General features: G+C 37.3%; 1 protein-coding gene across 3 annotated transcripts in view; it reads left to right on the forward strand.

Annotated features, from left to right (window-relative positions):
* The window catches only part of Fndc3a (fibronectin type III domain containing 3A), a 216,176-nt gene that overhangs the window by 111,306 nt on the left and 85,863 nt on the right, over positions 1-19,007 (forward strand). For 2 of the 3 annotated variants that reach the window (XM_004665882.3, XM_045145063.1), the window contains one exon: positions 17,858-17,934. In XM_004665882.3, the coding sequence (XP_004665939.1) occupies positions 17,858-17,934 (77 nt within the window). Of the gene's footprint in view, positions 1-13,795; positions 13,932-17,857; positions 17,935-19,007 lie in introns of those variants that run through there. The other variant, XM_004665883.2, reaches the window with a different exon arrangement.

Consider the following 19,007-nt stretch of genomic DNA (forward strand, 5'->3'; position numbering starts at 1 on the left):
CATTAGATGGGTACTAAAGGTAGTGATGGTCACACCCTGCCTGCCTATTGATATTTTAGCCTCTGCACAAAGTGGTGAATGCATCTGGAGTTTGTTTACAGTGGCTGGAGGCCCTGTGTGTCTATTCTCCCTCTCTCTCTCTCTCTCTCTTTCTCTCTCTCTCTGCCTCTTTCTCTCTTGCTCTCTCTCAAAATAAATAAATAAATGTTTTTTAAAAATACATGCAGAAAATCAAATCTAGATATTCCTGCCACAGGTTTTGTTTTTTTTTAATTAGGAATCTGTTGTCACTTAATGTTTTCTGTAACTCTGTGACTGATAATCATTTGACAGTACTTCTTATTTTGTAATCACACTTTACAGTACCAATAAATTTAAAAAAGAAGTCTAGGGCTGGAGAGATAGCTTAGCGGTTAAGCGCTTGCCTGTGAAGCCTAAGGACCCCGGTTCGAGGCTCGGTTCCCCAGGTCCCACGTTAGCCAGATGCACAAGGGGCCGCACGCGTCTGGAGTTCGTTTGCAGAGGGTGGAAGCCCTGGCGCACCCATTCTCTCTCTCTCCCTCTATCTGTCTTTCTCTCTGTGTCTGTCGCTCTCAAATAAATAAATAAATAAATAATTTTAAAAAAATAAAATAAAAAAGAAGTCTAAATTAGTGAAATATTCACAATAATTAAAACTGAAGGAAACTCAGTGAGACTTGTTTGTAAACATATTTGAAGGGATGCCTGTGAAAGACAACATTTGGACCTATTTATTCATTTCAGTAAGATAAAAATAAAAACATAAATATCCCCCAGTTAGCAGAACTGATTCCAAGCTTAACAGATAATACCTAGCAATTTTCTTAATATGAACATTGTCTTAAAGTATTATAAAAGAAAGAGCCATTAAAGATTATCATCAGGGGGGAGATACTACCATGGGATATTTTTTATAATTATGGAAAATGTTAATAAAAATTGTGAAAATAAAAATTAAAAAAAAAAAAACAACCCTGCAACCCCACTGAGGAGCATCCCCATTGGACTGGGGAAAGGGACGAGGGAAAAGAGGGTACCAACACATGATGTATTGAGATGAAGCATCTTGTTAATAATAATAAACATTAAAAATGATAATAATAAAAATATAAAAAAGATTATCATCAGATTTATCAAATCATGAAATGTAGTAGTCATCAGCAGTTTCATGAAAAATTTAAAAGTAACAGCTATATTGAAAGATTTTTTTTCAATTATATAAGAAATTATATAGATATATTGCTAATAAACAGATGAAATGACATATATTATCGTGTGGTCTCCCTAGCCTTCTCCTAACTAGGGGATGTGAACAAATGTCTGTTTATCCCAGATGGGATAGGGCACCAACAGCAGACCAGAGACAGTTCCACCCACATGTAGCTTGGTGAATCAGTGAAACTTAGTGGGGTTATGGGAGCATGGATGAGACCTTCTTTACAGTATCATGGCTGCAAATGCAACTTTATCACCCAAAAGCCTACCCCAGCATGGGTGATAACTCACAAAAGCTACTTCCCTAGAGCTCCCTGTCCAGTTTGAAGTCAGCTCCACTAAAGAGTGTCTCCCCTTCCCATCAATTATTTACTGCCTTTATAACCTTGGGGAGAGCCGTTGTGAATCTGCTAGATTTCTGTGCTTCCTGAGTTTTATGGTTGGAATATAAAATGCCCCCTCCCCCGCCCCCCACAAGTGCACATGTTTGTACTTGGTCTCTTCTGGGAAGGAGGTGAAGTGGAGGATGAAGCCTTGCTGGGGGAAGTAGGTCACTGGGAGTGAGCTCTGAGGTTTTATAACCTGGTCCTACTTCCTCTTCCCCTTGTGCCTCCTGATTGTGAATGCAGTATAATCAGTGGCCTCCTGCTACCATGCCTTTCCTGCCATGATAGACTGTATCCTCTAGAACTACAAAGCAGCCATGAACATTTCCTTTCTTAAGCTGATTCTTATCAGGTATTTGGTAACAGCATTGTGTAAAGTAACTAATACATTGAACCTTGCAAGATTCATTAGCTTCAGTAGCTATACACTATACCTCTTCTGTGTTTTTTCCCCCCACTTTAGGCTGGGCATTGGGTTACTATGCCAGAGCAATAGTCACTCATTTTAAGTTTCTACAGTACACTTCCCATTACAAAAAAAAAAAAAAGTGTTACCTTCCATGAATGTCAAAAGTTGACAGAGCATCAATCTGGGTACATAAATGTTTAGAAAGCAACTGGACATCTGTTTAACAAAATATCTGCAGTTGCTTCCCATGGTGACCTATGACTTAACCAGCCAAAGCCTTTTGTCTGCAATTACAGTACCAGACTTGAATTGCCTATTGCAAAAATGAGCCTTACATTAACAGAAAATAGTTAATTCTACCAAAAACGGTCATGCTACTATTGCACCAATAAACACATATTGATAATGTACATTGCAGGGCCCAGTACTCAACAGGACTGTCAGTAACAGTTGTCTCACCAGGGACTATGCAGTACCTTCTGGGACTGTGAAAGTCAGCCAACAAGGACAGATCTTACATTATAGGTCAGTGACAGCCTGGTTTCTCCATGTCTTGCAACCAAAGCCTGTGGTGTTTTCAGCAGTAGGTGCTTGTCATCTTGTTCTAGTATGCAACCAACATGTAGCAATAGTTTTTATGGTTTGTAGGGTCTTGTGAGCTTCATAGGCCAACCTCATAGGAAGGTAGCTTATCTTTGGCACTAGGACTTTCTTTAAAATATTTAATTTATTCATTCATTTATTTACTTAGGAGATGGAGAGAGAAAAAAAAATGGGTGAGCCAGGGCTTCTAGCCACTGCAAATGAATTCCAGAGGCATGTACCACTTTGTGCATCTGGCTTTATGTGTGTACTGGCGAATCGAACCTGGGTCCTTAGGCTTGGCAAGCAAGCACCTTAATCGCTGAGCCATCTCTTCAGCCCCAGCACTAGGATTTTCATTTAACATTATGACTTCTGGGAATGCCCCTTTTCGCTTGAGCAGTGTGCCTTCTGTATTTAAACTCCTTAATTGCTATGTGTTTATAAGTTGTTTTTACAAATCTATAAGATACTCAATATTTTTTTTGCAATTTTTTTTATGAGAGAAAGAATAAATTGATCTGCCAGGGCCTTCAGCTATTGTAGTCAAACTCCAGACATATGCACCACTTGTGTGCATGTGTGACCTTGTGTGCTTGCCTCACCTTGTGTGTCTGGCATAAGTGGGATCTGGAGAGTAGAAAATGGGTCCTGAGGCTTTGCAGGCCAGCACCTTAACCACTAAGCCATCTCTCTAGCCCAACACCCAGTATTTAACTTTATGTAGTGCAACCTTTTTTACAGAAAGAAATGAAAATCTCTGAAAGACCATCAGTCTGCTGCAAGAAAGTGAGTTGTTCTTGGACAACCAAAGGGATATGAAAAAGAAACATTAGCAAAATACCATATAACATGAAAGTGCTCCATCATCTATAAATCATACCATCAAAAGAATGGCATTAGCTGGGCATGGTGAACACTCCTTTAATCCTAGGACTCTGGAGGGGAGGCAGAAGTAGGAAGATTGCTGTGAGTTTGAGGCCATCCTGAGACTACATGCAGAGTGAGTCCCAGTTCAGCCTGGGCTAAAGTGAGACCCTACCCTGAAAAAACAAACAAAAGAAAAGTATTAAGTTCACAACCCTGGCAAACACATAAGAAACTGGAAGCTGTGTCAGGCATTTGTAATCCCAGCCAATCTTATAGGTAAGAAGGGAACCAGAGATAGGAGAAGCCAAGGAACTTCCCTGGGATAGCAGCTAGCCTGGTAAAAGCAGGAGTGAACATCATGAGACCCTTTCTCAAAGGAGGTGGAAGACAAGGACCAAAGCTCAAAGTTTGCCCTATGACCTTACACATGTGAATACACATACAATGTATGTACACAAGACAGGCATCAAAATAATTAAAATATTTTTTAAAGAAACCTCTTGATCTTCTATTTTTCTGAGTCAGGTTTCTTTCACCTAATATGATGGTCGTGTTTGTATCCAAATTCTAGGAAATGACATAGTTTTATTCTTGCCAACTAAAATTCCATTGTGTAAATGCACCACATTTTCTTACCCATTCAACTATTGGTAGATAGGCTGATGCTATACTTGGCTTTTGTGTATAGTGATGTTATTTGTCTTAGTTGGTTGTTTGAGAGAGGATTTTTCTACATAGGCCATCCTAGTCCTGAATGTATGGTATTCCTGCCTTAGCCTCCCATGTGTTAGGGTTACAAACATGCACCTTCTTGCCTGGCCTTGTTTTTAAGCATTTTGTTTTAAAACTGTTTTTAATAGAAGTCATTTTCTTACCTCTTTTTAAATGTTTTTAAATTTACTTTTAAAGAGAGAAAGAATGGGCACTCTAGGGCTTCTAGTCTCTGTAAACGAACTCCAGACATGTGTACCACCTTGTGCCTCTGGCTTATGTGGGTCCTTTGGCTTTGCAGGCAAAGCACCTTAACCTCTAAGCCATATCGCCAGATCTTATATCAAAATCAAAAGTAACCAGTAGCTAAAATTACATAATTTTAATGATTTTATCCCCCTTTTCACTTTTAAACGTGACCTTGATTGTATGATATGATGACATTACCCTACTGTGATCACCCATCACCAAAGGTCAGCCAACCTAGGAGTAAAACCCTAATAAATAGCTAATGACCAGAATCTCCAGACTTAGTTTTGAAATCCCACTGGCACATAACTTCAGGTGCTTGGGACATCAAACGTGAGAACAAAGACACTTGTCTGCATTGACACACTGATTAATATGTTATCTCCTAAACTGATCTAGTCTTTCTCAACCCATCCAGTTAATCCAAAATATATCTGGTTTTAAAATGATCCTCACATTTACTTTCTATTAGCATAAAATGCAAATAGTTTATAAATTGAATTTATAACTTGAATACTTTATAAATTGAATTGATAATCTTAGTACAAAATACAAGAATATCACAGAGAAAGGAAATGTTAGTTTTGTGACCAGACTACAAGGTGACTAAAGCCCTTGAACAACAAAAGAGAAAAACCATGAGTGAACAAATGAGAAAACAATTAAAAGAACAAGGAACAAGAATGAGCTTGTGCCCTAGGACAAAATTATAGGTTTTAATCCCTTACTCTCCCTGTCTTCCAAAGATTATTTACATACATCATTGTCAGTCACTCCTCAACGATGACCCCCTCCATGAAGCTTTTGTTAGTAGCATTCATTGACCTATTCCTTGACTCCATAGTCATGCACCAGTTATGATCTAAGCTGCATGACCTTAGCATATATTATTTAGATACTTCCTGCCACATGAATCAGGATAATGGTAATGGTCAAAGTCAGTCCTTCGAATGGTCAGATAAAATTTTGTAGAGAAGAGGATGCATTGAATCATATCTCTGCCCATTTATATCTTATTAATCTCACACAACTCTTTACTAAACTACACGAACCTATTCCTTACATTTTCTGACATGCAGATACCTCAGACTTACAGTCTAAAAGCATTCTTAATAAATAATTGATGATTGTATACTTACTAACTTTACTTCATAGCCTCTTTTTTATTTTTTGTTTATTTATTTGAAAGTGACAGACAGAAAGAGGCAGAGAGAGAGAGAGAATGGGCACGCCAGGGCCTCCAGCCACTGAAAATGAACTCCAGACGCGTTCGCCCCCTTGTGCATCTGGCTAATGTGGGTCTTCGGGAATCAAGCCTTGAACCGGGTCCTTAGGCTTCACAGGCAAGCACTTAACTGCTAAGCCATCTCTCAAGCCCACTTCGTAGCTGATTTTTCAAGTGGAATTATCAAGTCAAGCACTACTACTTATCATGTATAATGTTGCTCATATACTCTGTGTACCAAATACTGTTGTGCTTTGAGCTCATTTAGTCTTCTTTTTGTCCATATGAAGTAGAGTAGTGTTTGCAGCTTCCAGCTGAGGAAAGACATAAGAGATTAAGTAGTTCTTTAGGTTTCATGGCTATAAGAGCTATAAGCAGTCACTAGGATTAGTTGGTCTACTTCCAAAGTTTGTTCTTCACCACTTTTGTATGCTGCTCTATTGTTTAGAGTATACCAAATATTGCAAACTATAACCATAAATGATAAAATAGCATGATGATGCCAAATTTCATTTGAAAATATTTTCTTGAAAATGGAAAAGAATGTGGCTCACTTAGTATCAACAAGAAGAGACGGATATTTTAGCAGCTTAAGTGGAGCCACCTGGCTCATGAGGAGTACAATAGGCCATGTTCAGAAGCTTAGACTTCATCTTCTATGCATAAACAATTATGGGTTTTGAAGCAGAAGATAAAATATCAGATTCAGGTTTTAGATTAATTTTATTATTATTTTATTTTTTAAGAGAGAGAGAGACAGACAGAAAATTGGCTTGCCAGGTCCTCAGCCACTGAAATCGAACTCTAGATGCTTGTGCCACCTAGTGGGCATGTGCACCCTTGTGCTTGCCTCACCTTTGTGTATCTGGCTAATGTGGAATCTGTAGAGTCGAACATGGGTCCTTAGGCTTTGCAGGCAAGTGCCTTAACCACTAAGGCATCTCTCCAGCCCTTTATTTTTTAAAATATTTTGCATTTTTATTTTTGAGAGAGAAAGAGGGTGAATTGGCATGGATCAATTTTATGTTAGTGTGAAAAGTATGTTTTTGCAAGGAATTGGAGTCTATGAGACCCATTTGGAAAATATAAAAATAATTCTTATTACTGCTGAGGTGATGCAGTGGAGTAAGACAGAGTATGGATTTGAGAAGTGTTTGAGGAATACAGCTGTCAATACTTAAAATCAACTAGTGTGGGAGTTGAGCAAGGAAAATAAAGTCTAAGATAACTCTCAATCTTCTTAGGACATACAGAAGGTAGAGTGAGTTTTGCTGGTAAAGTGATCAATTTGAGTTTCATGTGGCCTGAATATTATAGGCCTAGAGAGCATAACAAAGATCTGGATAGGATACAGAATTGAAAGCTTTTGTTAGTATGAATAAGATTACCTTGTAAGATCAGATAGAGTAACAAAAGAATCAGGCCAAGAGTAAAATTCTCAGGAACACAACACTTGAAAGAACAGAAAACAAGAAGCCATTAAGAACTTGTAAAGAGGGAGTTGGGAAATGGTGCAGCCAGTAAAAGTGGCTTGCTATACAAGCATGAGGATCTGAGCTTAATCCCCAACACCCACATTAAAGTCTTTTTAAAAAGCACACCATAACTATGTATGCCTATAATCACATGCACATCTCAGTCCTGAGAGGGTGGACACAGAAGAATCTCTGTGGCTTACAATTCAGTCATTCTGGCCCAAACAAAAACAAAACAGCAGCTTCAGGTTCAGTGAGATCTTTTTTTTTTTTTTTTTTTTTGAGAAAATTCCAGACTGACCTCAGTAGTGACTTGATCTGCAAGTATATAAGGATTCCATTTTGTAAACATCCTTAACAGTATTTGTATTTATTTTCATAATAAATGCTATCTTCTGAATATAGTTTTCATTTTCATTTTCCTTATGGCTAATGATGTTGAAAAGGTTTAATGTGTCTATTGGTCATTTGTATTTCATCTTGTGAGAACTCTCCATTTCATTAGCTCATTTGTTGATTGGGTTGGGATAGTGATGAAAACATTATAGTACTGGAACAAACACAAACACACAAATCAGTGAGAAATAGAAGACCCAGATATATGCCCATCAGTTAAAGCCAAAGATGTCAAAAATATACATTGGAGAAGAGTCTCTTTGACAAATAGTGCTAGAAAAAGTGGATATCCACATGTAGTAGAATGAAACTAGATCCCTATCCCTTAACCTGCACTCATTTCAACTCCAAGTGGACCAAAGACATTAATTTTAATATAAGACCTGAAACTTTGGAAACAGACAAGGGCTGGTGAAATGGCTGAGAGGTTAAAGGCTCTTGCTTGCAAACCCTGCCAGCCTTGCTTCAATCACCTGGCACATACATAAAGCCAGATACACAAAGTCTGTGGTTTGTTTGCAACTGCAAGAGGCCCTGGTATGCCCTATTCTCTTTCTCTCTCAAATAAATACTTTTTTTTTATGTAGAGAAAACACTTCAAGATACAGGTATATAGTCAAGGACTTTCTCATTCTTCTTACAAACAGCCCATTTCTTCTATTTTTTTTTCTTATAGCATGCATGTACCACCCTAAACCATAATTTTTGCAAATCTATCACCTTCAAACATATATGATTTACTTGGGCATGATTTACATACTTAGGTTATTACTTTATTCCCCCAAGAGGAACTGAACAAGGGCAGGTATATTTATCCATGTTCACTTAATGTGCCCAGAACAATATCAGGCACATTATAGATATTTTATGCATATTGTTGAACGAATGGTAAATGAATAAGTTTTTATTTCTCTTAAATAAAAACCTGAAAGACTTTTTTCAAAAAGTTGCAAAGAATGACAGAAAGATCAGAACATTTTATTTGTGTTCTTTTTTTAAAATTTATTTATTTGAGAGCGACAGACACAGAGAGAAAGACAGATAGAGAGAGAAAGAGAGAATGGGTGCACCAGGGCTTCCAGCCTGCAAATGAACTCCAGACGCGTGCGCCCTTTGTGTATCTGGTTAACGTGGGACCTGGGGAACTGAGCCTCGAACCGGGGTCCTTAGGCTTCACAGGCAAGCGCATAACCGCTAAGCCATCTCTCCAGCCCAGATCAGAACATTTTATATAAACAAATAAATGAGGGCTGGAGAGATGGCTTAGCTATTAAGGTGCATGACTGCAAAGCCTGAGGACCCAGGTTTGATTCTCCAGGTCCCACATAAGCCAGATGCACATGATAGCACATGCATCTGGAATTTGTTTGCAGTGGCTAGAGGCCCTAGCATGTGCATTCTGTCTCTCTCTCTCTTTCTCTAATAAATAAATAAATATATATAAATCTACTTTAAAAAAAGAAATGAAACTAAGGAAATTATAACAATATGAAACTAAGTAAAAATCTTACAAATATTAAATTAAAAAGCAAGTTATTGAAGATAATACTATTTTTATTAAGACTCAGAATCATACAAGTTAACATTGTTTAAACATAATTCATTTCAGGTATTTTTTTTTTCCTGGGGTAATTCTGAGGATTGAACCCAGGGCCTTGTGCATGCTAGGTAACTGCTCTACCACTGAGCTGTACTCCTAGCCTAGAAAAGTATTTGTAAGGATAATAATAAAATAAAAATTCAAAATAATAGACCCATGAGTGGCCCAAAACAATTAGATAGAGAAGGCCTTGGTTGTTGTTGGTGTTTTTTTGTTTGTTTGTTTTTTTCCCCTGAGGTAGAGTTTTACTCTAGCTCAGGCTGACCTGGAATTCACTATGTATTCATAGAGTAGCCTCAAACTCACTGTGATCCTCCTCCTACTTCTGCCTCCAAAATGCTGGAATTAAAGGCGTGCACCACCACACCCGGTTTATTTTTTTCTTTTTTATCTATCGAGTATTGCACAATGAATTTTTTTATTGATAATTTAAAAGTATTAGGTAAGAGTCTGTTTATATTAATTTTTGTAAAATTGGCTAAAAGAAGAATGGTAGCTAGATGGCATCAGAGTGCAGAGAAAAAGTGTTGTATTTGTGGTAGATGGGTGATATAAGTGGTTTATACTTTAAACTTTATCTTGTTTGTGGTATTGAAGGAATGGTTCAAGTAAGACAGGGCAAGAAAGGATAGAACATGACAGAAATGACCAGTGGAGAAAAGTCCTAATGGAGGATCAGATCAAGCATAGAGGTAGAGTTAACCTTTGATTAGTGAAGTGACAGTGCTTCTGACAATAGGAAAGAGCTAAGAAAGATTTGGAAACAGCAGTGATCGAGTTCAGTTGCATGTTGACAGACTTGGTCAAGATCTGGTGGAGAGGACCTCTGACCATCACTAATAGCCAGAGCAGGTTATTAGCCAGTGACCAGTTATTGACAGGACTTCCAAGCAACCATGACAGCTGTGACAATATTAGAGACGCTAAATTTTGAAATATGCCTGTACTATGTGTCCTATACTATATGAGTTCTATAGTTCAGGTATAAGAAAAGAGAAGGTTAAAATTGGAGATTTTCAGGGGAGAGAAGTGAAAGGAAGACATAAATTGAAAGGAAGACATAAATAGAAAGGAAATAAAGCAGGCTATGAACACGTTTCTTAATCAGAAGGAAAGAAGCAAATCATTATGAGCATAGAAATTGTTAGAGAAGACTGGACAAATGGCTCAGCACTAAGATGTTTGCCTGCAAAGCCTAAGGACCCAAGTTCAATTTTCCAGTACCCCACATAAGCCAGATGCACAAAGTGGTGATGTATCCAGAGTTCATTTGCAGCAGCTGGAGGCCCTGGCATGCCTATTCTTTGTCTCTCTCTCTTGTCTCTTCTCTCTATCTCTCTGTCTACTTACAAATAAATAAAAATAATTTTCTAAAAATTGTAGAGAAAGCCAGGCATGGTGGTACATTCCTTTAATCCCAGCACTCAGAAGGAAGAGGTAGGAGGATCACCTTGAGTTCAAGGCTACCCTGGGACTAGATAGTGAATTCCAGGTCAGCTTGGACTAGAGTAAAACCCTACCTTGAGTTCAAGGCCACCCTGAGACTCCATAATGAATTCCAGGTCAGCCTGGGCTAGAATAAGACCTACCTTGAAAAAAACAACAACCCCCCCCCCAAAAAAAATGTACAGAAAAAGAAAAACTAAAGCCAGGTGGCATATGCCTTTAATGCCAGCACTTGGGAGGCAGAATTACGAGGATTGCCTTGAGTTCAAGGCTACTCTGAGACTAGATAGTGAATTCCAGGTGAGCCTGGACTAGAGTGAAACACTGTCTCAAAAACCAAATAAATAAACAAACAAAAAGATAAAACATAGGGTAGCCAGAAATTGAACCATAGAAGTTTAGATCTCAAAGGTGAGATCATGTAGTTCTGACAAAGGTCATGTTAGGGCTTTGAATGTAGCTTTACTAAGACATAATGAAAGGCAGAAATACTTAGAGAAAGGTCTTGGACATTGAAGTTCTCATATTTATGGGCAAGGGTTGGGACAGAAGAAAATTTAACTCATTGTCACAATTCTCAATAAAAGTGGATTGAGTATGATAGCAGTAAAAAGAGGAGGAAGTTATACATACATGCTATGATCCCAAGGGGAAAGAAACTGCCTGATACAGGAACAATCTGGTAATGGGAAGCAACTTGGAGTATTTGGAAACTACCTACACAGCCTCAGGAGAGGCTACCACTTAGATTGGGGGGGCAAGTTTTACTTAACCGTAGCACAGGAACAAGTTCTTTAGAAATGCCAGAGATGGGCTGGAGAAAAGGTTCAGCAGTTAAGGTGCTTGTCTGCAAAGCTTAAGATCCCAGGTTTGATTCCCCAGCATCCACGTAAGCCAGATGCACAAGGGGGCGCATGCATCTGGAGTTTGTTTGCAGTGGCTGGAGGCCCTGGTGCACCCATTCTCTTTCCCTTTCCCCCCCCCTCTTTCTCCCTCCCTCCCTCCCTCCCTCCCTCCCTCCCTCTCTCTCTCTCTCTCTCTCTCTCTCTCTCTCTCTCTCTCTCCTCTTGCTTAAATAAATACAAAATAACATATAGAAATATATAAAAAAGAAATGCCAGGGATAAGAGACATATTGGATAAAAGATCATAGTGTGCATAGTAGGAAGATTGAGAAGGACACTACCCAGTTAGAGTGAAGAAATGGAAGTGCAACAGTGTATGTGAGGCAAAGGACGTTGACTGTAGGTGCTTCTTTTGTTTCAAGGCTTGAAAGATCAGGAGCATGGTTGGGTTTGAGAGTATTTGGGTCTTACATTTATAAGCACTTGAGTTGAACTTTTAAGTCTTATTTTTCAGGGTAGCTCTGCCTTTTATACTGTAGGAACTGAAAATTAATGATGCTTCTCAACTTGTAGAAATAGTTCTTTGCTGACTTTTCTGTGATATCTAGTATCTATTTATTGAGGCCTATTGTTCCAGGTTATCCCTTGCCAGTTTTTGTACTTTTTGAGAAAGGGCCTTTAAATATAACGTATGTATGTACGTACGTACGTGTGTGTGTGTGTGTGTGTGTGTGTGTGTGTGTGTGTGTGTGATTTTGTTCGAGGTAAGGTTTTTTGAGGTAGGGTCTCCCTCTAGCCCAGGCTGACCGGTAATTAACTATGTAGTCTCACAGTGGTCTTGAGTTTACCATGATCCTCCTATCTCTGCCTCCCAAGTGCTGGGATTAAAAATGTGCGCCACCATGCCTGGCAGTCTTGTTATTAGATAATCTGCCTTTACCTGATTGTATACATTTGTCAAGTTCCTTAACAGAACTTTCTGCTTCAGGTTCTCTGTTCATGGTACCTACTTCAGTTGTAAACAAAAAAAGGAGTTAACTAGAGTACTCCAAATGGTTCCTAGCACATACTTTGCACTAAGTAATTATTAGTTTTGAAAATATGTAATTATCATACCTTTAATTACCATAATTTCATTATTCTGTGGTACCAACCAGTGTTATTTTATCTTTAAATTTACTTAATTTGGTTATTTCAACAAAGCTGTGAGGTTAATGATTTCAACCTTGTCACAGGAGATTGAGATTTAAAGAGGAGTAGTTGCCTTGCTAAGAAATATTGAAGCCGATATTACAACTTACTTACTTGTGATACCCAAATCCATTTCTTCTTCCATGTGCATGCTTATAAATCACAATCAGATTTCTTATGTATTTGTGCTAGCTATTAATAAATTTCCTCTGAATTTACATAGCACCATAAAGTAATGAAAAACCTTCCAGATGTTCATAATCCTTTCCCCGGCTTATAACTTACTCTTTATTATTGGATAAACTTACAGATTTTATGACTGTAAGGAAGAATGCTATCCACTAAGCATATGCATATTAATGTCCCAAACAAAGTGTTTTTTTAATCATAAAAAAATAAAGTAGGGCTGGAGAGATGGCTTAGCGGTTAAGCGCTTGCCTGTGAAGTCTAAGGACCCTGGTTCGAGGCTCGGTTCCCCAGGTCCCACGTTAGCCAGATGCACAAGGGGGTGCATGCGTCTGGAGTTCATTTGCAGAGGCTGGAAGCCCTGGCGCGCCCATTCTCTCTCTCTCCCTCTATCTGTCTTTCTCTTTGTGTCTGTTGCTCTCAAATAAATAAATAATTAATTAAAAAAAATAAAGTAGACCAACTATAGTAGCAGAAATCTTTATTATTAACATGAGAGATAAAAACAAACCTGAAGAACTCCCTCCTTAAGGAACTGCCTGTCTTGTGCACAGTTCTTTATGATTATGGAAATTCCTTAAGAATTGGCTTTGGAGTGTGGAGTAAATTATGCAGTGACATTTGAACAGAGGCTTCAGAATTGATTTTATATTTATCTCAAATTGTGTAGGTAAAAACCAGCAGCAGGGTTTGTGAAGAAGGTAGAAGCTTGGGATGCAGTAGTGCTGTCAGTAAACACAGAAAATGACGATGGTTTTATAGCCAATAATCTCTAAAGTATATTTTGATGTGCATTTTAATTGGTTCATAAAGCAATCTTAAAAAATGTTCGTATTCAGGCCAGCGGCAGTAGAAAAGATGAAACCATTTTCTGTTACCGGCAACTTGCAAGCAGGAACACTGTGTATGTGTGTGTGTGTGTTTTTTTTCCCAGCCCTCCTCGAGTCTCTTCCTGTTCACTACAGGTCATGTGATAACTATCACGTGACTAGGTCAAAGGCTCTTTTTCTCTTACCAGCTTGCAAAAAACTGAAACTGTTCTCCAATTAAAGCTGTTAACGTGTACTACGCTGTTTCCTTGTTGGATTTTCTTCTCTGCTGCTCCTGTAAAAACAAAATGAGTGGTAAGATTTGCTGTCGTTGAACATTTGTTTTTATTTTAAAACACGGAAAGCATTGTATTCATCTAAAGCCATATTGTGTGTGCTTTTAATAAATGCCAAGTATATTTGCTCTAAAAATCTCTTAAATTGTTGCTATATGGTTTTGAAAACATAAGCCTCTGTAGAACTACAATGATTTTAAAAATTCCACAGAATACCTTGTTCTGGCTGTGCTTTTACTGATTTTTCTTTTTAAGACTAAAATCTGAAAATTGGCATAGGATTATTAGGAAGCCATTGTGCAAGCTTGCTTGCAAGAGAATGCAGCACGTCAGCAGCCCTTTGCATATTAAGAATGTAAATACTTGGACAAATTTGTAGTTTCACTTTTTTTCTTAAGCTTTTAGAGATGAATGTATATTAACAAGTTTAAAAAAAAGAAAACAAGAGTTTAATTTATCCTAGGTGAAAAATCTTAGGTATTAAGTTACTTTTTCAGAATTGGGGTGGGGATGGTCAAACTTAAGGCAAATCGCAGATGGAATTGTTTCCTTTTTTTTTAGGATTTTAGAATAAGAAACACACTTAAAAATAACAAATAGCTCTGTGATTTAGGGTAGATTTTGCTAACAGCATGTAGATCCTAAAGAGCTGTTAGGTGTATCCACAGTTGTTCAAATTCAACTATTTCTGTGCCAGGTGTGCATTTTATGGTACATTCTACAATCAGCTTAGCTTCTTCCTTGGGATACATTCTTCTTTACTATGTACTCATATAAACCAGTTTGTAGGTAGTATTTCAAAACTTCATAAATCAAAATGTATTGTTGGATTTAGGAGGTAATCAAGCATTTGCATTATTAAGTATGTAAGATTTTAGGGCTTTGCTACTATGGGCACAGGACAAGAGAAATGAGAATGTAAACGTCATACATCTGAACATCAATATTTATATTTGCTGATGAAAAGAGTCCACAGTCTTTAATGCATATGAAAGCTCAATAAAGTCCTATATTTCAAATATAGTTTTCAGCATTTTTTGATTTCTAATTTCATGAATATCTAAACCAGCTCTTAAAAAGAAATCCAGTATGCTAGTTTTATGTAAGTTAGCTAATGAATGTAAAGTAGTATTAGTATTAAACTGTTTTCATTTCTCCTAAACCCAGAATGTAGAAAAGATTTTTGTTTGTTTGTTTTGGTTTTTCGAGGTAGGGCCTCACTCTAGCTCAGGCTGACCTGGAATTCACTATGTAGTCTCAGGGTGGCCTCAAACTCAATGCAATCCTCCTACCTCTGCCTCCTGAGTGCTGGGATTAAAGGCATGTGCCACCATGTGCTGAAAAGATGTATTTTTTTTTATTTTTATTTATTTATTTATTTATTTGAGAGTGACAGACACAGAGAGAAAGACAGATAGAGGGAGAGAGAGAGAGAATGGGCACGCCAGGGCTTCCAGCCTCTGCAAACGAACTCCAGATGCATGAGCCCCCTTGTGCATCTGGCTAACGTGGGACCTGGGGAACTGAGCCTCGAACCGGGGTCCTTAGGCTTCACAGGCAAGCGCTTAACCGCTAAGCCATCTCTCCAGCCCAAAAAATATTTTTAACGAAACCTTTCTGTATTAAACAAAACAGCTCACACATTTTGTTTAGTAAATTAATAGATGATGCTTTTTTGAGCTTAGATTTTTTCTTGCTTTTTCTAATGTTTTTCAAGAAAATAGAAACAAAGGCAGTTTTAGTTTACCTTAGAGACATTAGCAGTATGTTCTTAAGATTTACATTAAGTTGCAAATACTGCACAATTTTTTTTTTCTGCACAGTATTTTAATGTTTATGTGATATATCCTCAGAAATGATACTTAAGTTTTTGAATCTCAGCACTACCACTTTGGGCAAGCATACACTTTCTGTGCCTCAGTTTTTATTTTTGGAACATGGCTTAATAAAGTAAGTTAATATTAAGAACAAAAGTATAAAATACTTGGCATATTGTTTTTGTAGTAGCAGAATATAATTAGAAAATATTCTAGACAACTAGGTATTTGGGAGCTGTTGGTGTTATTCAGTGTAAGAACACATGCCTATTCAAGCCGTGGGTTTGAATCCCAGTACTACATTGCTCATGTATTAGGAGAGTTTGTTGTAGTTGGGAAAAGCATTTGTTGAAAAGTTATTTTTTATAGACACAGCCTATAATTTATAGTATAATTTAGTAGTCTGCATTCCCTCCCCTCACTTTCTGTTAACCACTTCAGTCTTTCCTCTCTTTTCCTTCTATCCTACCATCCCTTTCCTTTTGTCTCCCCTTCTATTTTTGTTCCTATCCATCTTTTCTCCTCTTTCTTGCCTTGTTTCTTAACTTCCCTTCCCTCTCTTCAGTTTCCTTTTCTACCTGCAATTTAAATTTCCATTTCTGTTTCCTTCCCTCCCCCCATCACAACTAGGTTGTTCTGTCTTCACCCCTCCCCTTATTTAGAAAAGCTGGAATTCAGGTTTGCAGTATCCTCCCTGCTTTTTAGTTTGTGTAATGTTACCAGTGCTAACATTCATTGGCAGATTAAATTCTGTATAAAAAAGAGATCCTTTCCTTTTTACATTCTTTATCAGACTCGTGCACATTATTTTCTTAGTAGTAGCAATTTCTCTGTAAAAGGTATTCTTTCAAGTGAATACAAACTGGTGGTTAAAAGACACTGCAGTATAAAGTTACAGAAAGAACAGATCTGAAGGTGAGGTCCCTTTCTGAAAAGTCATGCAAGGCTGGTAAGGTTTTAGTTCCTAGAAAGAATAAAATAAAACTTCTAAAAGTGCTTATTTCATTCCCAGAATGGTGAAAAGAGAAGGTAAATAAGATCTTATTTGTACAAATTGTTAGGAAAGCATGATTCTTTAAGAGCCAAAGAAAATGCAGCAAAGCTGATGTTTCATTTTTAGAATCCCCTATGTAAGAAAATTTCCCAAGTAAATATACATATATAGCATTTCCCTAATTTGAATTTTAAGTCCCTATGAACAATACACAAGTTTTTTTTACCTTTTAAAAAAGTTTTATTTATTTGAAAGAAAAAGACAGAAAGCGGTAGACAAAGCAAGAGTGAGTATGGGTGTGCCAGGGCCTTTTGCCACTGCAAAGGAACTCCAGACTCATGCATCTTTGTGTGTGCATCTAACTTTTACATGGGTTTGGTGGAATCAAACTTGGGCCATCAGGCCTTGTGACAAGTGCCTTTAACCATTGAGCCATCTTTTTAACAAGGAATGTTCAAATTCCTGACTTTTCTTCCTTTCGTTGTTTTTCCTTCTGCATTTGTTGTTTGTGTCTTTTGAAATGTTTGTGTTTTAGTATATCCCATTACTTTTGTAGTAAGCTTAGTTGGTTTTCCCACTTGCCTAATCATGAGAGTCATGTAAAATATAAAATGAATACGATTACAGACTATAAGCATACTGAGGATTTCTAGGAGACCCTATTAAACCTATGTGTTTTAAAACTCTGAATATGAATATTATCACTTGATATGTTTGAGAAATATAAGTGTACTTTAAAAATGTTTGTAGGGCTGAGAAGATGGCTTATCTGTTAAGGCACTTGCCTATAAAGCCAAAGGACCCAGGTTTGATTCCACAGGACCCACGTAAGCCAGATGCACAAAGTGAAGCATGCATCTGGAGTTTATTTGCAGTGGCTGGAGGCCCTGGCTCGTCCATTCTCTCTCTCTGTTTCATTCTCACTGTCTAAAATAAATAAATAAAAATAAAATGTTTTAAAAAGTTTTTATGCTTTACAAAATAATAATATAAGTAATACAGTCATTAACTCCAGTTTCTTTTCATAGTATTATAGTCTATGCTGGCTTGAATTGTTTAGGTTAGATAAAGACCAGTGTTTTCAATTTAGGCTGACAGTTATGGATTAATAAATCATTTCTGCAATCCACTCAGGTCCTGCTCAGGTTCCAATGATGTCCCCAAATGGTTCTGTGCCTCCTATTTATGTGCCTCCTGGATATGCCCCACAGGTATGTTTTTGTATTGCTTTTTTTTTAAATGTCTATAATAATGATAATGTTACTTTCTTTGACTTTGATTCTGATGAAAAAATATCATTAAAGTATTGAACTTTATCCAGTATAATATCTTATAGAAATCCATTGCAAGTATGTTAGTATATTTGGAAAGAAGGAAAAAAAAATGTATCCTTTAGAATGGTCTTTGGATGTTGAATTATAAAAGAAAATTCTAGTTTTGTCTTCTTGAATATAGAACAAGTATAAATAATAAATTGACAATGTACCTACACAAACATACTTCTTATAATGTTGACTTTGAAGTAAGCCAGGAGAGTGCCTGTAGCTTTATTTCATACAAAGATTTTGAGGTACTGACAGTAATTGTAGGGACATATACTATTAAGTAGAAGAGTATTTGTTTCATTTTTATGTCTTCCTGTGTAGCTCAGGTTGGCCTGAATCTTCTAAGTAGTGGGATTGCAGATGTATGCCACCCTACCCTGCTCTAACAGAAAAGAATACACTAATGGTAAAGGAGGATCAATGTCAATATACACCTATAACTCTTTCCTCTCACATGTTGTCAAGCTGCTTTAACAAATACAGTATAGCTAAGTTGCATACACAGTCCTACTGAATCAAACTGTTGATGTGCACATGTTGATTATCTTCGTCTCCTGAGAGTTTTTATAGTCAACACTTCCTTGCCTCAATTCCCTTTTAGTTTATATTCACTTTCCCTTTCAAGCACAGAATTTACACTAAAGCTTTCTTTACACCCTCTGTTCCTCCCTGATGATGGCAAAATATCTGTGAGATAGTTTGGTTGATTATTTACATACTATATGAAACATACCATTGTGTGAGTGATAGCAAAAGGTAGTAGATGCTAATTGGGAGAATAGCTGTTGTCTGATGTATAGTCAGAAATGCTATATTTACTATCTTACTTCAAACCGTTGCTGTTGGATTTTGGACACATCAACTTCTTGACTCTCAGTGCCCTTATTTTAAGTTGAGAGGAAAACTCATAAACTAATATATTTGAAGGTGTCTTGTAATCTTTTCAGAAGAATAGCTTC

This window comes from Jaculus jaculus, chromosome 3 (genome assembly GCF_020740685.1).
Source record: "Jaculus jaculus isolate mJacJac1 chromosome 3, mJacJac1.mat.Y.cur, whole genome shotgun sequence".
NCBI lineage: Eukaryota > Metazoa > Chordata > Mammalia > Rodentia > Dipodidae > Jaculus > Jaculus jaculus.